The 25,535-nt window shown below is 37.7% G+C and overlaps 1 protein-coding gene across 4 annotated transcripts in view; it reads left to right on the top strand.

The window, feature by feature from the left end:
• The window catches only part of LOC126185093 (spectrin alpha chain), a 141,858-nt gene that overhangs the window by 102,811 nt on the left and 13,512 nt on the right, over positions 1–25,535 (top strand). For all 4 annotated transcript variants that reach the window (XM_049927895.1, XM_049927896.1, XM_049927897.1 and 1 more), the window contains 9 exons: positions 5,513–5,661; positions 9,076–9,271; positions 14,492–14,670; positions 14,763–14,982; positions 15,608–15,863; positions 15,941–16,136; positions 18,163–18,349; positions 22,689–22,819; positions 23,080–23,284. In XM_049927895.1, the coding sequence (XP_049783852.1) occupies positions 5,513–5,661; positions 9,076–9,271; positions 14,492–14,670; positions 14,763–14,982; positions 15,608–15,863; positions 15,941–16,136; positions 18,163–18,349; positions 22,689–22,819; positions 23,080–23,284 (1,719 nt within the window). The remainder of the gene's footprint in view (positions 1–5,512; positions 5,662–9,075; positions 9,272–14,491; positions 14,671–14,762; positions 14,983–15,607; positions 15,864–15,940; positions 16,137–18,162; positions 18,350–22,688; positions 22,820–23,079; positions 23,285–25,535) is intronic.

Below are 25,535 nucleotides of genomic sequence, written 5' to 3' on the forward strand. Positions count from 1 at the left end.
CATCATGGAGAATGCAGTGGCTGGCAGCCTTAACTTGACAGAGAGCAACTGCTTTCATGTAGAGTTGTCATTGCTAAAAGACAAACAACACTGTATGAAATAACCGATGTAGGATGTGCGACGAATGTATCTGTGAGGAGAGTGCGGCGAAATTTCTGATGAGAGTGCATTTGCTTACAGCATGACACTGCCTGCAGTGCCTCTACTGGGTTCGTGACCATATCAGTTGGACTGTAGATGACTATAAAATCGTGGCCTGGTCAGATGAGTCCTGATTTCAGTTGGTAAGAGCTGATGGTAGGATTTGAGCATGGTGCAGACCCCACAAACCTATGGACCCACTTTGTCAACATGGCACTGTGCAAGATGGTGATGGCTCCATAATGACGTGGGCTGTTTTTACATGGAATGAATAGGGACCTCTGGTCCAACTGAACTGACCATTGACTGGAAATGGTTATGTTCGGCTACTTGGAGACCATTTTCAACCATTCGTGGACTTCATGTCCCAAAACAATAATGAAATTTTTATGGATAACAATGTGGTATGTTACCGGGTCAAAATTGCTCATGATTGGCTTGAAGAAGATTCTGAACAGTTAGAGTGAAGAATTTGGCCATCCAGATCACCCATCATGAGTCCCATAGTGCTTAGAGCCATTTGAACCATTTTTGCATATACAGAGTTTCACCTGTCCCTTACATTCAGTACTTTCGTAAAGATATTGTGCCAAAATGTTGAATGTATGGTGTTCTCTGGCTCTCTGTGCCAGATTATTCCTGTGTTGTGATTCCCTCCTGTCTTGTGTACTCTTTGTCTAGAAGAGGTATCTCAGCTATTGAGAGAATGAAGTGACACGGTAGTAACACACTGGAATCACATTCAGAACAATGGTGGTCCAAATCCACATTTGACTATAGAAATCTAAGTTTTCCATGATTCCTTAGACTGCTTAAGATAAATGGTGGTAAGGTTCCATTTAAATGACACAGCTGATTTCTTCATCCTCCATGAATCTAAGCTTGTTTTCACTCCCCTCTCCTTGCCCCCCCCCCTCTCTCTCTCTCTCTCTCTCTCTCTCTCTCTCTCTCTCACCCCCCCCCCCCCCCCTTGGCCCCACCTCTCTCTCCTATTCCCCTCATAAGGTAATACTGCAAAAATTGTACCTATCCAAAATGCAAGTGATGAAAAATTCCAAACCTGGCATTTTTTAAGTTCTGTTGTTTTGTGAGAAGTGCCCCATTGGATATTCTGTAATGCGACTATGAATCATATTGCTAAATGACACAGAGAAATTACATAACTTAATAGTTTTATGCATGTTACCTCACATTGGGGTGTCAAAAAGCAAAGTAAATAAAATGTTTCCTCATGTTTATGAAGAAACCTGAACCCAACTGAAATTTGTAAAGTCAAAAAAATATTGAATGAGCTTTTGAGCGTTCCTATACAACTGCAGAAATCAGCTTGAAAGGATGGCAAGAATTAGCAACTGTGAACAATCTGATTGTCTGTTCCAGAGATCTGTTACAAGAGATTTGCAATTGTGAGACAGTATGTGCTCTTGAGTGCAAGTCATACAGTATCCCTATCTCATAAGAATAGTGGTTGTGTCTGTTAAACCAACTGAATGCTGTAAAGTATAAAATTAAGAATATATGTAAATACAAGATCTTAAACTCCAAAGGTGTTTCATAAGTGTTGGAAATTGCTGCCATTGTGTTCTTGGCAAGCTTAACCTCTTTGCAGAAGGAATTGTTGAAAGTGATATTTTTCAGTTTCCCTTTCCATAATATCATATATGTATTCTCAATCACCGGTTGATGGTATCTCTTTGTCCCAAATTTGCACTTCCAAGTGCCTCCATAAAAAGAAATTGGGTGGATTAAAATCTAATGATCAAGCAGATTATGCTATATGGAGTCCACAAAAAATCCATTGTGAAAGAAAGGACATGCATTTTAAAAGAGTAAGGTCATCTAACAGTCCATATTTAGCTTTTCTGTGGTTTTCCAAAATCACTTAAAATGTGGTGGTTTCTTTGTAAAGAAGGCAGTTAATTTGTTTCAGTGTCCTTGTCCAAAATGAACTTGTAAGTCTGTCTCTAATGGTCTTATCATTGATGGTATATTCAACTGAACCTTCTTTCCCTGTGTATATGATGAATCAGATAAACTTGTAATACCAGTAAATAAGCATCTTGGAAATATGTGAATCATTGTCCTGTTGGTACTATATGTGGCACTATAAGATACCAGTTGATAATGTCACATTATATGGTGACACACTACGTTTTGGTGCCCTTGTATGTCCAAGCTGTGAAGTTTCACTTGTGCCCACTGGTACATGTTATGATAATTCACTATAACATCCCTTATTAAGTGAGCTTCATTTGTGAAAAGGATTGTTCCTGAAAATTGCTGATCTTGCATTTCATAAAGTTTCAGAATTCCAACTGCTGTTGGTAGTACCCAGCCACCAACACTTTTGCATAATATGTGCATAAAAATGTTTTCTATGTATAATTGGAACAACACAACTTTGTTATGTTAGAGACTAAGTGCTGAGAGACAGAATATTGATGCTTTGGTATTCTGCTAGAAGTTTTCAGAGGATAAGAATAATTTGTTGCTGTGTACGCTGGTCATTCCTGATAACTAAATTCTATAGTTCCAACAAATGCACCCTACCCGATCAGGTGGCTGTCCACAAAGTAAATTGCTGATGGGGAAGTACTTAATAGCAAATATTTCTCTCCCACCCAGAAGCCCTTAGGTGACATACATGTTAGTGTATTATGCATTTGTTCGAATTACCACCATTTGTGAACAGCTCTTGGCACAGCATTTAGCAAATGGAGTAAACAGGAGGTTGTTGTTGAAAGGACATCCAAGGAGCATTCTTTTTCAATGTTCACCATGTCTTTCCATATCTTCATATGACACGACAGTATATGTTAGTCACTTCCACCAGTGCCTGTTTCAGAAGGTTTTTTATGGTTTTATAAACTCTGTGATGAAATGGTTTTTGTGCGTAAGTCCCATGATCAGGCTGATGCAATTAAGGACATTAGTGTTTCATCTATGGCTCCTGTTTAATCAATGTTAAGAGAAGGAAAGTTGCTACTCACCATATAGGGAAGATGCTGAGTCACAGATTGTTATGTCTATCTGCGACTCAGCACCTCTGCTATATGGTGAGCAGTAACTTGCCTTCTCATAATATTGTTACATTCCGTCCTCTATTTTCCTTTGTTTGAATGTTGCCTGTTTAATCAAAACATGTACAGTAAGCCCACGAGCAAAGCAACAAGTGAACATTTGAACATTTTCCCTCAGTTATGTCTCAGTTTTTATAAACATGTAGCTGAGGTAGCCCAGTGGGTAGAGCACTAAACTCCGGCCCTGGAGGTCCCTGGTTTAAACTCAAGTAGGGGCACCTTGTTCCAGTACCTCCAGAACAATCCCGGGTCCACTCAGCCTGCTGTCAAAATGAGTATCAGAGATCTTTCCCAGGTGTACGGAATGACTGGGACAAGGTACCATGCTCTCGTAGTGCCATGGCAGATAGGAGGACTGCACTCTACCAGCAGTAAGGCCAATAGTCTAGTGCCAAAGGCTTCACTTTGTATGCACATATATGCAGGTGTTCCAATATTTTGCCTAATTTTCCAATACAGCATGAACTACTGCCAAACCCTATGTGGCTAATGAGTGATAAATGTAATTTGTGACAAAATTGCATGCACCTTTAAATCATTATTCTTACACTGGAGAACAATTTGGTATCTGTCAGTAAGAGAGACATTTTTTATTTCATGGTAGATAAAGAAACTTGTGTTAATTCTCGTTGAAGGTTTTCATTATGCAAGTAAAATTTTTGTCTCGTATAAATAAAATTATGGGGCATGGGGGCTTTTGTATTTGAGTCTGTGAAAACACAGAAGATAGCCCAATACATTTTTGCCGCTTTTGCAAAGCATTGCATTCCAGAAGTGTGAAATGCCCGATTTCAATTGTGGGAGTTCTATGTTATGCGTAATTAATTTTGATAGAAAAAGCTTATTGTGAGTAATTTCTCATTTTTCTAGTTGCCAAAATCATGGGTAGTGCAGTGGATGTTGAAGGAGCCTCTTGTCACCTTAAACAAGAACTGTATACAGTTAATACTTATTTTAATGTGACTCTAAAAATGTTTGTGTGTTCTGTCTTTGAGACAAAATTAGATGAAAAAATTGGCTGGCTACAAACTGCTGCCGTGGTCCTTTGTAGCTAGTTATACCTTGTTCTCATATGCGTATTCTTAGAGGGAAGGTGGCGCGGATGATTCCTTCTGATGCCTGAAACAAAGCTATGGTATGAAGGCATGACCAGTTTCTTTCCTCAATCTTGCCAGAATTGACCTAGGGCACCGATTGTAACGAATTTTAGTTGTTTAAATGTAAAACCATAACAAAGAGTGTCTCGTTGTTAATATCATTTGCCTTGTGATTTTAGAAATGCAAAATTAAGTTTTAAATTTCTATCCTCTGTTCTTTTTTATTTGGGTAATAATGTATTTAAGACTCAGTATGATCACTGCCCTTTCCTTGCTGAGTTAACTAATAAAATGTTGTACATGAGCTTTTATGGAATGTTTGTAACTTTGACTGGTCACAAGATTTTAGTTTTTATTCAACAAGTCATTGCTAACACTGCCTGTGCCTGTTAATTCCAGTTCATGCTGAACAAGCTGCTTTTCCTCCCTGTTTACAGTTAACAAGAGAAACAAAGCAGTTACACACACACACACACACACACACACACACACACACACACAGAGAGAGAGAGAGAGAGAGAGAGAGAGAGAGAGAGAGAGATATATATAGCATAAATGTAAGTGTTCTGCTGATTTTATTCTGCTGTTCGATAGCCACTTTTTACATTTGGCTAAGAAAATCGGTTATTATGGTGATTTGTACCCTTTAGTTATTTTTTATGGCTTATGCAGGTGTACCTCTTTATTTGTTTTGAGAAGTAATCTATAACACCTCCAAACCTAGCAATAAATAAATTGACCTGTAGCATAGACATCTAGTGTTGAGAGAAGCTAACTGCTTAGATAGCGGCAATGTGCTTCAGTCTCATTGGAAAGTCATGCAATGGATGACTATAGAATGTGGTTGTAGTTCGTAGTATTCTGTTATGAGCTCATAGACAGATTAGTAAGTTGCAGTTGTTAACCTTAAGTTATTATGAGAGAATTATTTTAAAGTGCAAATCTTAACAGTTGTTTCTCTATTATTTTGATGTAGACACTTATTTTGTTTTAATATGTTGTTGGTTTGCAAACTGTTTCTTGAAATGTGCTGGCTTTGAATATGAAAATACAAAAATTTATTGCCAGCTTTTATTAAAAACTATATGTGGGGCCAGTTTATTTAGTTTAATTCATAACTGAAGGTTAGAGTGAATAATTAATTATTCAGTGAAGGAAAGCAAATTTGTATACTGAGATTAAAATCTTTTCCAGGAACATCGAACGGAAATAGATGCTCGTGCAGGGACATTTCAAGCTTTTGACTTATTTGGACAACAGCTTTTGCATTCTGGTCATTATGCAAGTGTTGAGATACAAGAAAAATTGGAAAGCATGGCAGAAGCCCGTCAAGAACTTGAAAAGTAAGTGCAGTTGTGAGATTTACAATAGTACTTACCAAGTTTTAAGGTTTGTTTACATGTGAGTGGTGGAAAAGGGAATACAATAAGTTGTTTACTATAAAGCTATGTAGGCATTAAATTAAAGAGAATTGGCCAGGTGTGAGTAGAAGTCTCACTCTGAGGGCTCCATACAAAATTAATTGTGTATGTACACAGTTGATACGGAAATTGAAGATGTTGATAATTTTTGCCTGTTTTCTATCTTCATACTGGAAGATATCAGTCCTGGGGAGTCAAAGACCTTCAAGAGTGTTTTAATTTAAAGTTTGAAGTCACATAACAAATGGTAAAAGTATTGCTTTTGTATGATATAAGAACAAATTAAAACATTTCTGAATTTTTTTCTTTTTTTTCTTCTTTTTTTTTTCTTCTTTTACATATACAGTGAAACATTGCTTCTTGCCAAATTTCATGATTCTAGGCCAACAGGAAATACTGTATATACTCGAACAATCCGTGAACCCTAATTTTGAGGGAGGAAAAATTTTTTGCTTTAATTTGTTTTATTTTTTAAAAAAATTGCTCTGACGTAATGATGTGTTCAAAATTACATATAATATTCAGCAGCATGCAGCTGGCTGGTCGGCGGGCCTGTCATCTGGCCCATTAGCCGGGCAGCCAGGTGGGGAACATTATCCCCGCCAGCTGGGACTCTAGGCCTACCTAAAATAAAAAAAAAAAAAAAAAAAAAAATAATAATAATAATAATAAACAAATGCGAATTACCATGTTTGAGAATGTAATGTTAATAAGTGCAATGAAATATTTTGGTCAATACATGTGCTCCCTTACCTCCCTATTCATCATCACTTTCATTGTCACCACTATCGGGAGAATAATTGTCGTCACCGTCCTCCCATAGTGTGTCGACCTCCGTTCCATCCAATGAATTTGTGATACCACATTTTTTGAAGGATTTTTCCACCAGTGGCTGTGGAATGGAGTCCTATGCACTTTTCACTCACTCACAAATGTGGAACAAATCCGGCTGTTTGATTTTCCACACAGTGTGAACTTGTGGTTTTCATCAGCCATGCATCGTGTGTATTGCTGTTTAAGTGCAGCTTTGAATGACTGATTTATACACGCATGTAGCGATTGCAGGATGGATGTTAAGCCTCCAGGGATAATGGCCAAGTCAATTTTCCTTTTTTATAATTTGTCTTGCACTTCCTTAGTTGTGTCTCCACAGAAGCTCTCCTGGACCAACATGTTACTTACATTCAGTAACATACCAGGACAATGTTGCCAAACATGCATCACGCAATCAATCCACCCTCTCGGATTTACTCTTGCTAATATGCCTTTCACTGATATTTTCAGAGTAGTTCTCCTTTTAAATATCACGTAAGGTGGTAGCTTTCATCCATCGCCAGTTACACACATCATCAACTGTTCACCTTTGCTTCTCACTGCCACCAGTTCGTATCATGATGCTGGATTCTCCTTTCCTGTTCATGGTGTTGTTGAGTGGCATCGCAAAATAAACTGGCATTTGATCCGCATTACCAATGTGCGATAACATATAGGACTGTTTATGTCGCAGATTTATCGCGTAACAATGAAACTGCCCTATTTTTTCCTCATAATCAGCTGGAAACGGTTGAGCGATGTTAGTTTCCCTCTGGAATCCTAATTCATTTCAGTTTAAAAATCTTGATAGCCAGCCCTGGCTAGATTTGAAACTGGTAATGCCTAGTTCTTTGGCTAAAGCCAGTGCTTTAAGTTAGCACATTTCACTCGTCACCGAGCATCCATATTGTCACTTCTCATCTACGTAAGTGCAGAGCCTTTATTCGAGGCCAGGTACTACGTTTTTTGGCCACAATATGCCTTGCAATTATTGTTAGTTTCTTGAAGCCGTGTTTTGTTTTTTTGCCACTCACAAATACAGTTCTACCTCATGTCATACTTTCTTCTCACAGAACAGTTTCCAATGTTCTCGGCTGCTTCAAAAATTTTCAGTTTTTCTTTAGCAGTGCATGAGTGATAATGAGGACTTGTGGCCATAATTAACACGTTTGAAGGCATTAATATTTCACTTCTAACGTGCTATTGACGCATCACAGACTGAGGCCTCAATAATGCAATAATGGGATCTATTGTTGGAGGTGGAGCAGTACCAACCATATGTCGAATAATGTGCGCACCACAGTTTTTAGCCCTTAAGTTTGGGAAAAAACATACATGGATTATTCAAGTATATACGGTACTCTATAGGTTTTGATGAGGGAGGTTGTGAGTATTAAAATATGTGGCATTTATGTCTATATCTTATGACCACGTTGACTTAGAAGCTTCACTTTTTTACTTCACCAATGGACTGCAGACCTTAATGTGTGGCATAAATTTCAACTCAATACATCTACCAGTTCCTCAGAAAAAGAGTTCCAAACTGTCAGATGGACAGACAGACAGACAGACAGACAAGACAAGAATGTGCTTCTATAAGGGTTCCATTTTTACCGATTGTGGTACGCGACCCTGAAAATGATATCAGTGTGAGCACCAGACTTTGAAAGCTACATAATGTATATTTTTAGCTGAAGCTAAGTGTATATATTAAGGAAAATACAGGTACTGATAATCTGAATACATATCAACAGTGAAGTCGCCAAGTTCATATGGGAATCAAAGTGGAAATGTTGTAAAAATTAAAATATTCAGAAGAACTGTAGCGCTATTATTTATTACCACTCACTTAATGTTTTGTAGTTTTAAGAGTTTGTGACTTGACTTTTAGTGACTTGTGCATAAAAATTCATGCCATCACAATCACAGCGAGGCTCGTGTAAGTCTTTGTAAATTATCTTTCCTGGCAATTACAGTAACATCATGTAAAATAAGCAGATACAGTAGTTGAACAAGGTATGATTTCAAGGGGTCATAACTCTTTTAACAAACAGTTTCCCAAGGTATGTCTGAAGGATATTTTTTCATTATCTGTTAGATTATATTTTGAGCTTATTCTTCACTTAGTGTCAAATACTCATTGCAAGAAAATGTTCTAGAAATCGCCAAATGTAGATTTAATCGTAAAAAGGCAACAATTTTGCTGTCACTAAGGTCTAGTTAGACTGAAGAGTCTGGGGATGCCTAATGGCCAGGTAGTAAAATGATGAATAAGAAATGATAAATGTGTGCATGCTGCAACTGAAACTGTGGATTTTGGCATGAAGAGGAAGCTTGCCAGTGAAAACTGCAGGGCAGCCAAAGTCTTCTCAAGCTACTGCTAGATTTTTCTTTTTTCTTTGATTAACATTTATTGAAATTTATGTAGGGAAGGCCAACTTCTGAGTAAATTACACAAATTTTGATGAAATACTAACAAATAAGTCACGTGATAGTTATTAACACAGTATTGATGCATTTCAGGGCTTGGATTGCACGACGAATGCAACTTGATCAGTGTTTAGAATTGCAGCTGTTCTATAGAGATTGCGAACAGGCTGAAAACTGGATGTCAGCTAGGGAAGCATTTCTTGCTGCAGAAGAAGTTGATTCAAAGGGAGATAATGTCGAAGCTCTCATCAAAAAACATGAAGATTTTGACAAAGCCATAAATGCTCATGTAAGTATTTTGTTGGAGTAAGAACAGAAGTCATCATTCTTTAATCCTCATAGTCACTTACTGTCCACCCCCTTGTAAAAAGTGAAGTGGCACATTGCCTAAGACATGGGAGGACCAAGGTTCAAATATAAACCAGCCTTCCTGATTTGTGTCTTGTGTGAGTTCGACGAATCACTTGTGGCAAATGCTGGTGTGATTCCTTAAACAAGAGGCATTTCCGATTTCTTGATCTTTCCTTTTCCAAGCTGAGGCTTATCCCCATTGTGAATAGGATGTTAATCTCTAATAGTCCTTCCTTCCTTCCTTTCTTCCTTGGTTACTTGTCCAATATAATAGTTTACTTTTAAAAACAAGACAGTGTATACTATTCTTAGGAGCCAGTGTTGCTATTACTGTTAGATCTTTGCTTTATTATTAATACCAACTCTGTCCACTTGATTCAAAGGCAATCTTCTCTTGACAAGTTCGTGGTAATATACTTCTTTTCTCCTTTAGATAGCTAATTATTTCACAATTGCACTTAACGGGAATTGTCAAGTGACAAGGAAGTATTAGATTATACCCAAGAAAACATCTTTGTCTCTGTTTTATAAACAATGTAACTCTAGAAAATGGGCCTAGAATCTGAATCCTGCATAATTTAAAAATTATGGACAAAGAAAGGAAGGATCACCAGTAACGAGAGATGAAAGGGACAAAAGTTTGTGACTCATAGATAAAAGTGTGTTTTCTTGTGTTAGCTAGTTAGTAACATTTTCCATGGATCATTTCCCATGATAGGTGGTAATGATGTGGAACGAGTCATTATATATTTGTACCACAAATTAATTTGTATATACGGTTACATTCTGAACTTTTTTTTTACAAAAAGAAAAAAAATATATATACAGATGTGAGTTAGTAATTCCTACCTACCACGTTTTACACATTACAATAACAGAAATTCTTCCATGGAATAGGAGCTGTCAAGGAGAAACCTCCTCAGTTTGTTACCAAATTTTATTTTGCTGTCTGTCAGACATTTTATATCACTGGATAAATGATCAAAATTTTTTGTTGCAGCCTTCTGCACCCTTTTTGTGCTAATGACAACCTTAATGTGAAGTAATGAATGTCATTTTTCCATGTGGTATTGTAATTAGACACCTCATTGTTCCTCGTGAACTGTAGTGGATTATTTACAACAAACTTCATGAGGGAATAAATATACTGTGAAGCAGTAGTCAGAATGCCCAACTCCTTAAACAGACGTCTACAAGATGATTGGTCAGTGTACATCACGAACTATTCTCACAGTGCATGTGTCTGCAATGAAGACCTTCTTTCTTAAAGATGAGCTACCCCAGAACATTATTCCATATGACATTCATGTACATCTATCTGCATCTACATGGATACTCGGCAACTCATATTTAAGTGCCTGGCAGAGGGTTCATCGAACCACCTTCACAATTCTCCATTATTCCAATCTCGTATATTGCGCGGAAAGAATGAACACCTATATCATTCTGTACGAGCTCTGATTTCCCGTATTTTATCTTGGTGATCGTTCCTCCCTATGTAGGTTGGTGTCAACAAAATATTTTCGCATTCGGAGGAGAAAGTTGGTGATCGGAATTTCGTTAGAAGATTCCGTCGCAGTAAAAAATGCCCTTCTTTCAATGATGTCCAGCCCAAATCCTGTATTGTTTCTGTGACACACTCTTCCATATTTCGCGATAATACAAAATGAGCTGCCTTTCTTTGAACTTATTCGATGTATTCCGTCAGTCCTATCTGGTAAGGATCCCACACCGCGCAACAGTATTCTAAAAGAGGACGGACAAGCGTAGTGTAGGCAGTCTCCTTAGTAGGTCTGTTACATTTTCTAAGTGTCCTGCCAATAAAATGCAGTCTTTGGTTAACTTTCCCCACAACATTTTCTGTGTGTTCCTTCCAATTTAAGTTGTTCGTAATTGTAACGCCTAGGTATTTAGTTGAATTTACGGCTTTTAGATTAGACTGATTTATCGTGTAACCAAAGTTTAACGGGTTCCTTTTAGTACTCATGTGGATGACCTCACACTTCTCGTTATTTAGGGTCAACTGTCACTTTTCGCACCATTCAGATGTCTTTTCTTAATCGTTTTGCAGTTTGTTTTGATCTTCTGATGACTTTATTAGTTGATAAACGACAGCGTCATCTGCAAACAGAGTGTGAGTTAGTTGGATTACTGAAAGCCATTGCAAGTTTTCCTTCATTAGAAATCCAAAAGCAAATGGTGTGTGTATAAAGTCAAGTCATTGTTGGAAGATGTATGGAAAAGTGCTGCATGTATGCTACATTAACCCATTAACCACTACGCCATCTGGACACTGCATGCTGGTGAGCAACAGAAGGGGAAAAAGTTCTAAAAATTAACTATTTACAACTAGAGAGAAAATAGTTACAATCAGAAAATTTAACTAAAGAGATCAGCCACAAGAAGTGACATGGGGAGTAAAAGAAGAAAATGTACAAATTTAGAAAGTGTAGAGAAAGAGAGGAGGAACCATGGGAAAGGAGGCAAAAGATAAAAAAGAATGGGAAAGCTATGAAGTTAGGAGTGAAAGTGCATATGTTTTGCAGGGGATGGGGAAGTTACCCACTCACATTGTAACTGGGTCAGTGTCTTCAGTTTTATTTGTGTTGGGCAATAGGGCTGTAAGAAAAAAGGCAGGAATTGGACAAGAATTGAATGTTGAAGCAATCAGTGTGTATTAAGCATAGGGGCACGAGCCAAATATTCTGTATGTGAAGTTCTGAAGTTTTGGAGTGATTATTGTGTAAAGAACTGTAGCTTCACATTGCCAAAACAATTCTTATTTATTGATCCTTAAGATGAGAAACTTGCTAGAATAGTTACCTCAGCATTGTACCTGTACCTTCTCATCACTCTCTGTTAATGTCTGATACTGAGATGGTGTATATTATTATTATTATTATTATTATTATTATTATTATTATTATTATTATTATTATTCCAACTGAGGTGACACAGTGGTTAGCACACTGGACTCACATTCAGGAGGATGATGGTTCAAGCCTGTGTCTGGCCATCGTGATTTAGGTTTTCCACGGTTTTCCTAAATTGCTTCAGGCAAATGCCAGGATGGTTCCATTGAAAGTGTACAGTGGATTTCTTTCCATATACTTTCCTAACCCGGGCTTATGCACTGTCTCTAATGACCTTGTTATCAGTGACGTTAAACACTAATCTCCTCGTCTCTCCTTAGTTCACATTTTTTACTCTTCAGCAAAGTATAAACTGATTCATTCAATGCGCAATTAACTTCTGTTGCGCAATTAACTTCTGGGGGCTTTGAGTCCCATGTGTGTGTGGATGTTGATTTTTGTTCTTTAGAACCTTGGTTCTCCTCTTTTGGTTCTTGATTGACAAATCCTTGTCATTAAAACTACCCTCCCATTTTCTTTCCCCCTTTCTCCTTATCTGAACAAATAGAAATAAAGGTTTTGGTTGCAAAAGTTTTGCTGTTTCGCTGTAATGGTCCTTTACCATGTGGTATGTTCTTTTGATGAACACAAAAATTGAAGAGTGGTAATGGAAACTATTCTAAGCGTCATTTTTCACAAAATGCGTTTTCAGTGCTGTTGTGTTCTAGGTACACTCTTACATCTTCCTAGACTTGTTCCAAGTCTCAAATCATGAAGAAAATGTTTCAAATGTTCATTATTAGTTGGCACATTGTCTTTGTTCCAAGCAGTGCTTCTCAATGGATTTCCAAATACTGTGGGACACGATCTCCTCCATTTATTTTGGGATGGTTTGAAGAGTTAAAACACAAGTTTCTAGTGAGTGGGCACAGCTTTTTGAGCTGAGATTTTGCAGTTACAAAGAAATGAAAATAGATAAGCAAGGGCTTTGTTCCACGAGAGTTACACAAGGTTGTTGGCTCAGTTCAAGTTGTGATCCATTCCATGTACTTCCAGTGCACACAACCAACTACTTTGATTTTAAAGTTGTTGCTGAAACATAGCTGTCCATTCAGACGTGTAAGATCTCTAAATGCAGTAAGACTCGTCCATCTCCAGTAGCTATATATAAATTCTTATTCAGAAACAGAAGAATGGGAAAATGTTAATGTATTCAAAAGAGGAAAGAACGTGGCATAACATACCATGCTTCATCTACAAAACAAAAAAGGCTGTTGATGATGCCATTTCTTCAACAACTGCACAGGTAGTTTTACTGTAAAACTTTTCTACATCTAATTACAAGAATGGAGTTGTGTAAGATGAAGTCAGTACTAAGTTTTTTCCTTTATTTTAATTTTATTATTTTCTTGTATGAAATTTAATAGAACTGAGAAATGATACATTGCACCATGTCAAGAACAGTGACACCACTCAAAAATAGCCGGCCGGTGTGGCCGTGCGGCTCTAGGCGCTTCAGTCTGGAACCGGGTGACCGCTACGGTCGCAGGTTCGAATCCTGCCTCGGGCATGGATGTGTGTGATGTCCTTAGGTTAGTTAGGTTTAAGTAGTTCTAAGTTCTAGAGGACTGATGACCACAGATGTTAAGTCCCATAGTGCTCAGAGCCATTTGAACCACTCAAAAATCCAGTAATTGAGAAAACTTGACTTGAAAAGGATTAATTTTATGATTTTTTTTTTTTTAACTTGTCACTTTTCTTGCTGCGGTATGATATGTGAACAACAGTAGTTAAAATACTGCTGCTATATTTTTTTTTACTTGTGTTGTCACAAATAAAAATAGTGCTTCTATGTTAATGACACTTCAAGCAAAAACTTTCGTATTGGTGCTTAGAACCATTCAGTTTCCCATTATGACACTTAGGATGTTCCAGGTAAGTTGCCCCCCCCCCCCCCCCCCCCCCCTCTTTCCACTCTTCAATTTTATGAAATTTTGATCAAAATATTCAACTTGTGTTCTTGGTTTCCTCCTATAGGAATATTGATAATCTTACATTTAGATGAAGTACAGATTTTTAATGTCATTAGTGCTACATGGGAGGTATGTACTTTCAGTACATAGTATTTATCTGATAGTGTCCTCCAAAGGATACTTTGTCTTTCTCAGAAAAAATTTGCATATATGTGCTGGTCTGGAATTTTCCGACTAGAATGTCTACCCATGTTTCTGTCTTGGGGCAGTGGACAGGAGTCATGCTTTGATTGTGATCCAGAGTAATATGTGTCATTTTTCTTTGGGTTGCAGGAAGAAAAGATTGCAGCACTTCAGACATTGGCTGACCAGTTAATTGGTGCTGATCATTACGCTTCTAAACAAATTGATGAGAAGCGCTGTCAGGTGCTTGACAGGTGGCGTCACTTGAAAGAAGCTTTGATTGAAAAACGCTCACGCTTAGGCGAATCACAGACTCTGCAACAGTTCAGGTAGGGAAGTGATGCCTTACTAATAACTTATCATTTAAGATACCTCCTCCACCCTGATCTCGTTTGTTACAAATTATAATTTTTGTGTTTAGCCGTGATGCAGATGAAATGGAGAACTGGATTGCAGAGAAGCTGCAACTAGCTACAGAAGAAAGTTACAAGGACCCTGCCAACATACAGTCAAAGCACCAGAAACACCAAGCTTTTGAAGCAGAACTTGCTGCTAATGCTGACAGAATCCAGAGTGTAATTGCCATGGGTCAGAATCTCATAGACAAGCATCAGTGTGCAGGATCTGAAGAAGCAGTACAGGTATGTTTTTACATTTGTCTCTGAAGTTGATCAGGAAAGTAGAACCCATGTTATAAATTTCCAGGATCAGGGTGAATGGAAGTGTAATGCAGATTTTTAGTTTTTTGTATAGTCTTTTCTGTGTACTGAGTACCCATCATGAAGGTATACATCTGTCAGAATCTAATGCTGCATTTTACAATATTAATTTCATAATAATGTCATTCATTTAAGTTATCTTTCTGTGAGAAATTTTCTGTACCATACATTCATCCTGTCCACCTTATCTGAGTAGACACTTCCTACTAGTTGACCTGCAGCACCACACACATTCAAAAGCTGAACAAGTGTGTTCAGTGCCTTGTTTTGTGCCTACACACTGTCCAGCATGTTGTAGGATGAATGGTTCCCACTTTTTGTAAAAGTTTAGGTTGTATGATATAGTAGACAAGCTCAGCTATAAAATGGTTTTCATGTCCAGTTGCTTTCAAATGTAATGTTTGTTTTCATAAAAATCTGTAATTTGGCTTTTCTAATAAAGGCAGAATTTTCCTCTTATTCAGTATAGTACAGTGCTTTTAACAGATTTATAAATAGTCCCAAAATTTTAAAGTGTGTAGGAGTAATTGTATATGTATGCTTACAGGCCAGGCTTGCATCTATAGCAGATCAGTGGGAGTACTTGACCCAGAAAACAACAGAGAAAACAGTGAAGCTGAAGGAAGCCAACAAACAGCGAACATATATTGCTGCTGTGAAAGATCTTGATTTCTGGTTAGGAGAAGTAGAATCACTTTTGACATCTGAGGACTCAGGAAAAGACCTTGCATCTGTGCAGAATCTGATAAAGAAGCACCAGCTTGTTGAGGCTGATATACAGGCACATGAAGATCGCATTAAAGGTGAGTGCAAAAAAGTTATGTTGATAGGTAAATTGTGTCTTTTATTTCTTAGACTCATTGAACCTCCTTTGTTACAGACATGAATGCACAAGCTGATTCACTAATTGAGAGTGGTCAGTTTGATACAGCAAGTATTCAAGAGAAACGACAATCAATAAATGAACGCTATGAACGTATAAAGAATCTTGCAGCTCATCGTCAGGCTAGATTGAATGAAGCGAATACGCTCCATCAGTTCTTCAGGGATATTGCAGATGAAGAATCGTGGATAAAGTAAGTCATACTTACCTTTCCTTGAATGTTGCTTGAGGATGGTTTAGAACTTAGTAGTTGAGTATTGATTCCACTATTTGTACAGACCAGTAAAAAACATCAAAACTCATAGTAAATTATGCCAAGGTTTACACACATTATTTTTTTCTGTGTTTTTGCTATACATTGTCCATTGATGTAGATAGCTACAGCAATAGCTCTAAAGTAACATAACAATATTACAGTATGAAGATTTGAAACATTCACCAAGTTAAATGCAGAAAATATTATAATATTAATTTTCATTATGTTAATTTGTTTTGTGATGGCATTGCTCCTGAGTTAGTTAAATATATGTAGTAATAGCTTGGACTTCCCAATCACCTACACTCCCACTAGCTCAGCTGCATTTGACAGAACTGTAGTATCCTTCATACTTAGCACAGTTAAGCATGATGTAAATTGCGGAGTATCTTGAAAAAAGTGTTAGTTTACTCATGAAGATGGCTGAATGTTTGGCATTTGAAATATTGTGGCTAGACATCGGATGTAATCAGGCTGCAATCACAAAAAATTAATGAAATAAATGCTAATTGTTAGTATTCTTAACTTTTCTGAAGAAACAATTCTTTTTTTAGCATACAGTGAAAATCTCTAGAAAGCAAATTTGGCCCCCCCCCCCCCCTCTCTCTCTCTCTCTCTCTCTCTCTCTCTCTCTCTCTCTCTCTCTCTCTCTCTCTCCCCCTCCCCCTCTCTCCCTCCCTCCCTCCCCTCCTACCTTCCTTCCTTCCTTCCTTCCTTCCTCCCTCCCTCCCTCCCGCCAGCGACAGGTTGTTACTCTGTAAATTGTACCATGTTACTGTATTGTACTTGAAAGTGTTTCTTAATGTATATTGGGAAACAGTTGACTGTCGTATTTTGTTCCCGTTTGCATTATTGCAAATTATGTTCGTTGTGTTGTCCTACATTTTTTTCTGTTGAGTATCACACACAGTAGAATGAGACTGAAAGTTTCTTCTTGTCATTGGAAGGAAAAAAAAATCACGTCTTTGAAACGTGTAATGATGGTAGCTACCAAACTACGCTGCTATTCATTAACAATTGTTACATTTAGTGACAGTGAAATTGCTTTTACGCAACAGTTGTGTTGTTTAAAGTTCTTTCAATAATTAGTTTTGCTTTTATGTTTCCTTTCATTCCTTACAAAATGTACCTGAATAATATTTTTGGAAATGTAGGAGAATATTCACCTGTACACAAGTTCTGCAGTGTGCTTACTCCTGAAGTCATTTTAATTCAAGTCTTATTTTTCTTAACTTGCTATTTATTTCCATTGTCAATTATGTGTACAATATTTGGACATTGCAGTGCTTATTTTTGTTCACAGTTACATTTGTGTATTCCCAAAGGCTTCAGGTTGTTTGTGCAGGGTTTTCTAATTTTTCTTGGAATTAAAATTTATTGACAAAAGGCTCTGATGCAAGCTAAACTGACTACTATCAATTTATGTAAAGAGTACACAACATTTTGCATCAGTGAATATGTCTGTTTTGTTTTTAAACTTGGGTTTTATCCATAACAATGATTTTTATTGAAGAAGCGTATATGTGATAATGTTCTACTTAGACTTCACAGGGTTGAGACCACGTAAGTACACTATAAATTTGATTTCAGCACTTGTGGTGACTTGGATAATTCTCCAACATACTTTGCTCTTTTTGTGTTTATTCATTCTCAGATGTCAAGTTTGTTAAAATCCACGGGGGGTAATAGACTTAGAAACAAGACTTACAAATATAATTTAGGAGTGCTTCCAGTACAGTAGAGGCATTGAGTTGTCAGCAGCACAGAGCTTTTACTATTCAGTGAGCTGTTTACCTTTACTCCAAAATTATTTACATCCTGCCAGAATTTTTCATTACCAGAATTATACATTTAAGTAGTTAGTTTCATACAAATGATCGAAAATGTAAATTGCTTATAGATATTTACAATGGATCTTTTATACAATAGAAGATTTTGAAATCTTATGTTATCTTGTTTGCAGAGAGAAGAAATTGCTTGTTGGATCTGATGACTATGGCCGCGATTTGACAGGTGTTCAGAACCTGAAAAAGAAGCACAAGAGATTGGAGACTGAACTTGCATCACATGAACCAGCCATTCAGGCCGTTCAGGAAGCTGGAGAGAAGTTAATGGATGTCTCAAATTTGGGTGTTCCAGAAATTGAACAGGTAAGAATATGGCAGTGCAAGCAATTTAACAGCCAAAAGTAGTCGTCATATGTCAGTGCTAAAGAGACAAAATGCTTAAGTTTCACATTTATATAAAAATGCTATCTGTAAAACAAAGAAATGACGCACTGTAATTTTGTGAAATTCATCTAGTGAAGGATGGTACTTTGGATAGACATAATGATGTCGCATATGCCGAAACAAGCTTGTTGTGAACTTGCGTAATCAGCAAGAAATAAACAGTTTTCACTTAATTTTGCCTAAAGTATAAAGATGATGTCATAATATGACATTACACAAACTGCGGGCCCAGCAGATAATAATTTAGATCATTAGTAGAGTAAAATACATAAAGCAATTGCATGTTGTTGTTGGTCCAAGTTAGATTTTTCAAACAGGGATGTCAGTGATGCAAAAAGTCTGTTTACAACATCTAAAATTTGATCCCCAAAAATCCAAAATTTTTCTATTTGCTTCAGGTGTGCTTTCACATTTAAGATAACAAAACATTTTGCTAGTAATTACTATTGATGTCAGTTGGTCTATAATGTTCAAAAATTTTGTATAACAATTAAGTTGACTTCGAAATCCAAATAAGCATAAATACATGAATTTTAACCTCGGTATGAGAAAACACAACCAATTATCTCATAAACGACGTATTGAGCAAGTTAGAAATCTTAATTACAATGTTTGTCACCATTTTGATGTCCCTCTCTGATTCTGATTGATTTCTCTACGTAGTGAGAGCTTGTCTTTCATCGTACTGTTATTTATATTCAATCCAAAACTGTTGTAGTTTTAGAATAGATTGTCACCATGCAGTTACACCTATTGGACAAGAGCTTCACAAAACAGATACTCCTTCCATTTGTTACCTATTTATAGTGTTTTAAACTATAGCATTATTGATACACAGCAGGAGGGGGGGGGGTCAAAAATATAGAAACACCGAAAATGCAATATATGAATCCATGTTTCGTGGTGATAAACACTGAACTCTCACTAATTCGGCCCTTAGTAGTCCAGCCTCTCAGTAATTTGGCCCACATGCAATAGTCGGTGAAGCAGAAATGACGCACACAACAATGAGTTGAGTTGTTACGTGCAACAGTGTTTTTAGTTAAGAGGAGGAGGAATTTATCAGGAATATGTTGCTAAGTGAATAAATGAGGAAAACTGCAAGATAGATCAAATTTTAACAAATGAAAGAATCAAAAGTATGCAGAATATTAGTGATGAAAGTCATGGAGAGGACATAGGAAGAGAGAGCAAGATGATGTCTCACACTGCTGGACTTAAGCTGAAAGATATCTTCCTGGAGTACATTATGCAACAGCCAGATAATGCAGTACTGATTTAATGATTGTAAAGACATTGCGTGCCAGCATCGCATATCATCATTGCAACAACTAAAAAGTCGGGATGTGTTTTGTAGAGATTGATACTACTGTATATGCAAACACTCGAGAACAAAGTTTTCTACGAAAATGAATATACTTTGGATTTAATATAGTATAGTCCCTATATGCTTAAACTAAATTTCAGACACTTTCAGTAATCTATCACTTCCACTGATCCAGCACCCGTATTTGCAAGGAATGGCCGGATTAGCGAGAGTCTAGTGTATACAGGTAAAATTCTCTCCCGCTTTCAGGTGCCTCAAGTGGTTTGAAATCCACAAGCTTGTGTCATGGAGGAGGGGATATGGTGGATAGCTTTGATGTGGTGTCCTTATTCAGGTGCGTTCCCATCAAAGATCTTGTAGATCTGCTCTCCCAGTTATTTGACGATAGTGTTGTGGATTTATTTAAACACACTCCAATGTCATTGTAATTTTTGTATGGTGGACAATATTTTAACCAGACAGACAGCATTGTGATGGGAATCCCATTAGTTCCATTTATAGCCAATCTGTTTGTGGAGCACTTTAAGGACATAGTTTGTGGAGCACTTTAAGGACATACCCTGGACATGGCTCCTACAATACGTAGCTGCTTTTATCCTTATGTAGGCAACATGTTCACTGTGTGGTCTCATGGGTGTGAAAAGCTGCGAGAATTCTTGGAACATATTAACAACTTTCTTGACAACATCAAGTTCACATTGGAGGTAGAGACGGATAGTGTCTTACCATTCCTTTACGTTCTTGTCTGCCATAATGCAGATGGGTGTCTCAACCAGTGTTGACTAGAAACCCACCCATATAGACCTATACCTGCCCACTACCAGCTGCTGCCACCCTTCGCAGAACAGTTCTGTTCTGAGGGCCTTGAAGCATTGAGCAGAAGCTGTTCGACACTGAAAGTCTACCAAACAAACTTAGCTACTTTCATAAAGTATTCATGGAAAACGGCTATCAGTGTCAGATTTTGCAAGCCATCTTTGCCAAGAAACTTAATGGTAGACCCCCTCAGGAGTACATGAAGTAGCTTGCATTTTCGTCATTCTGTGGCTCAGTAGTAGGAAAGATAGCCAGCTCGTAAAAAGGCATAAAATCAATTCGATCTTCAGGGCACCTGCAAAAGTCAACAGCTCATGAGGTCTGTGAAAGACATGTAGGTCTTAGAACACTAAGCGTATGTAAAATACCATGTGGGTGTGGACAGTTTTTTGTTGGGCAAACTGTGCATACTATTGAACAGTGCTGTCTGCCTATGGTATCCTTCGAAATCAATGGTAGTAGAACATGCCCTAGTAAATGGACCCTGTACTTCATTGGATGAGACATGTTAGTGCATGGACCAATAATTTTTGAGATAGTATCATAAAAGAACCAGTCAAGACAGAAAGTTGTGACAACACCCTTAGTAAAGATGGCAGCATGTAGCTAAGCACAGCTTGGAACTCGGCCATCAGAAGGTTGAAGCAGGTATGGCAGGTCCACAGTGAAAGCATTGCGTCATATGGTGCTGGAGCAAGCATCAATGACATCACTGAAGGTAGCATGGCTATAATCTTAAAACCGTTGCCACTTGACAATGTCTGAGGAGCACTCAGCTCGTGGATTTTAAATCACTTGACGAGGCTGGAAGCCTGAGAGAATTTTCTTACCAAATTACCTAATCTCATGTAGGAAACACGTTGGCATTCAAAGCAGGTCCAGTCATTTCAGAATGGATAAATACCAGTACTGTATAGTTTTCAAGGGTATCTTACACGATTTAACCTGCCGAGTAGTGAAAAGTTCAGGCAGTATTGATGGAATTGGATAGCGATCATGCGCTCTTGTCTCCGAAGTAGACTACAAAGGCTCAAGAATATTGAGGTCTGATGACTGGTGGCCAAAGGAAATGGAGCAATTCATCCTCGTGCTCACAAAGCCAATCCTGGATGATGTGAGCTGTGTGAACAGAAGCCTTGTCTTCTTCGAACACAGCATCAGCATTAGGAAACAAACATTGGAGCATGGGATGGGGCTGATCAGCCATAATGATAGTAATGCAACATTTTAGAGTAATTATTGGGTCCATGGAATACCATAATATGGCTGCCCAAATCATCATTTAACCCCCGCTGTGTTTTGCTCTTGGGATTTAAACTCTGCCAGAAGTTGGAAACTGCGTGAAACAGGACTCACCTGACGAAATTACTGTCTTCCATTGCTCGATAGTCAGGTTTTATGGCTTGCACACCACATTTTACTGTCACCAGCATTTGTATCACTGGTGTGTGGTTTTGGAATTCCAGCTCGCACTGAAATTCCTTATTTATAGAGCTGCCTTCATATTGTTTTTGGTGCTAACATGGTTTGCAAGTGCGACGGTCAGTTCTGCAGTAACTTTTGCAACTGGCATCCCCTTATTTCTTGTCACAATCCTCTTCAGTGATAGTCTGTTAAGATCACTCAACATACAATTTTGTCCATGTTGGGACTTAACAGATCGTGTTTTTCCACTTTCCCTGTATGTGGTATAAATCTTCCCTTGAATCACGAAACACTTTCGGTTACCTTGGTTACGGAAGCACCCACCGTATGAGCAGCTACAATTTGTCCACATTTAAATTCACTACACTCAGACATAATGCACTTAACAACTACGCAGAACATTGATCTGACCACAACTGACACTTGGAAAATATTGAGGACATCTCACAGGTGCCGTTCATGGTCAAATACAACAGTGTAATCTACAGCCTTGGCTAGCAGCTGCATTTATGTTCAGTGTTTCCATATTTTTGTCCAACTCATGTATATGTAAAATTTACTTTTTGTGAGAGTGCTTAAAATCAGTTTCATAAATATGCCACAAAAGATTTAATACTCAGAGGATATAATTTAGTTTTATGTTGTTTAGCAATGTGTTGTACATCAACAGCAAATAATTGTGATTTTCAGCGCCTCAAGCTCCTTAATCAGGCATGGGCAGAGCTTAAGCAGATGGCAGCTACTCGTGGTCAGAAGCTGGATGAGTCCCTTACATATCAGCAGTTCTTGGCAAAAGTGGAAGAAGAAGAAGCTTGGATAAGGTACTAGTTACTAAGATATCTGCTTGACACTCAATTATTTTTATTTATATACTATTAAAGTGAATGAGAAAGCCAATGTTTCTTCCTCAGTCGATCAAAATACTAACTTCCCAAGAACAAACCACAAGCAGAGTCCCCATACTCATTACCAGTGCAGCTTAGTTTGATTTGGAAATGTGATTTCAACTGAATAAATTAAAAAAATTATTTCTGACATAAAATTTATACTTATTTAATAAACTGAAAATTAAACATTCCAGTGAGAAGCAACAACTCTTGGGAGTAGAAGATTATGGTGATACAATGGCTGCAGTTCAAGGCCTTCTAAAGAAACATGATGCTTTTGAAACAGACTTTGCTGCACATGGAGATCGTTGTGCAGATATCTGTGCTGCTGGTCAAAAGTTAATCGCAGACAACAATCATCACATGGAAAGCATTGCCCAGCGTTGTCAACAGCTACAGGTATATACTGTACAGCACATTTGCATTAGGAAAGTGTAATATAAATTGTTATCAACTGAAAGTGCTACATCTGTACTGTGGAGGCCACTGTTTAGAGCATGGTGGAGGATACTTAAACCCAGTAATAGTGACTTTCTGTTGTATTCCATTCATCTGTTGAGTTAAATGATAGTCTTGGTCGGTTCCTTAATCTCTTATCTTATTCTCATTGCCCCTTTCACAGAATTAACAAAAGATTCCATAGAATTGTCTTTCTTGAATCCCAGTCCTCTACATTTGTTCAACAGTATTTCACAAGAACATTGTCGTCTTTCTACCATATTACCATTCAAGTTTCATGAGCATCTCAGTTACTGTTTTGTGCAGGCTGTACTGACCTGTTAAAACTTCACAGGATGTGTATGAATTTATTTGGTATTTTCTATCATGCCTACATGATAACTCTTATCATAAATGAATGTATTCAGCAATAGATCACATTTCTTGTATATGGTTTCTTCCATATATGCACTACAGTTTCCAAGAACTGTAACTACGAATTGTTCCATTCCTCTCACCTATTAACGATATCATGTTTGCCCATTTTAAAATACTCGGATACAATTGAGTCTTGTTTTTTGTTGTGGACATTATCTTGCATTTACAGACAGCTGCCCTTCATTACAGTAAGTGGTGAGACTACATACTCTGTATGGAAAAGAAGATCCAAGGCAGCTGGCAGTGTTGTTGCCAGCTTTCAAGTGTGGAGGTCAAACTACTGCTGTCTGTATTGCCTGAAAGCCAGAATCACCTAGAGCTATGGCAACACTTGAGGCATTGCCATCATAACATAAATAAAATCTTTTATATGATGTGTGTGAAGCAGCTGTATAAAACCTACATCAACTGTGAGGGATCTCCTGTTGCTGTTTGGACTATAGTCGTTTTGCTTTTCACTCTTGTAGAAATGATTTCCTCTAGAGTTTCCATCATGGAAGACTATTTAGTTTCATCACCTGCCTCGAGATGACTGGGTGTTTGTGTTGTCTTTATCATTTCATAATCATTCATGAAAATGGCGAGATGGACTGAGCAGAGGTTGGGAATTTGCACGGGAGCTGATAACCGTGCAGTTGAGCACCCCACAAACCAAACATCATCATTAACATCATATTTAGTTTCATTAATGCAAAAAATTTTCAAGTCAGTCCTATATTTGTGAGCAAAAGCAGTGGGAGCACATTTCAGTAAACAGTTGACAGGTTGATACAGCAGTCAACACATTTTTGGGATTGAACGAAAACAGAATCTATCTGTTGAGCTGCACATACAATTTGCAAGACATTTTGTGTGAAAAAAAAGAGCTGTTGTTCATAAGGACAGTTTTTCCTGAACCCATGTTGATTCAGTGTGATGTCTTTTCTTGAGGAATGTCATACTGTTACAGTTCAGGATATGCCTTAAGGACCCACAGAACATTTGTACATTGAGGTGGCTATACAAATGCATGGCAATATGAATTAACAAAATAGTCATGATCTTTTGGTTGAGGCTCCTTGACAATTGTCAAATTTAACTTGCAAGGTGATTTTTCAATTATATTAATTTTGGTTGCATCTTGTATTATGCAATCCCAGGAACTGTTTGTCTGTGTAGTAACATAGATGCCATCAAATGTGGTTTTATGCACATGTGAAATCACGTTTGCCAAGACTGATGTCTTGGCACGTTTGCCAAGACTGATCTCTTGGTGTACTGTAGGTGTAATGTAAACACCTTTCTTGTTCCACCTGACATTGTGTGTTTGCCCAGTGCCATAGTAGCCACCCTCAAAGGCTGCATATGTACATAGGATGTTTAGACCATTGAACTGTCCTTCAGCCCTCATGAGTTTTCAGTTTTGCTGGGGAGGGGGGCTACAAGACTGCTTTTCTGTTGTCTCTATTCAGAAACAAGCTACCCTAGTGCATTGAGTAAAAGCTATCCCAGATGCTGAAAATCTGTCCCAAGAACTGAGTCACCTACAATAATTACAAGACTATTAATGACACTTAACATTACTGGAAGTTATAGAAAACTGAGGCCAAATTTGTTTTCTTATCGGAAAAGAGATGATCTGTAAAAGGTGTGAGCCAACTCTTGTGTACTTCAACATTTTGACAAACGTGACAGATCCTTTATTGGAGCAGTTCTTCTTTCATTTTTTAGATGAGTTACTATAGTGATACAGCCTGTCACCATCTCTCCTCTCACAGAATTTGTCATTCTAACC

Source organism: Schistocerca cancellata, chromosome 4 (assembly GCF_023864275.1).
Source record: "Schistocerca cancellata isolate TAMUIC-IGC-003103 chromosome 4, iqSchCanc2.1, whole genome shotgun sequence".
NCBI lineage: Eukaryota > Metazoa > Arthropoda > Insecta > Orthoptera > Acrididae > Schistocerca > Schistocerca cancellata.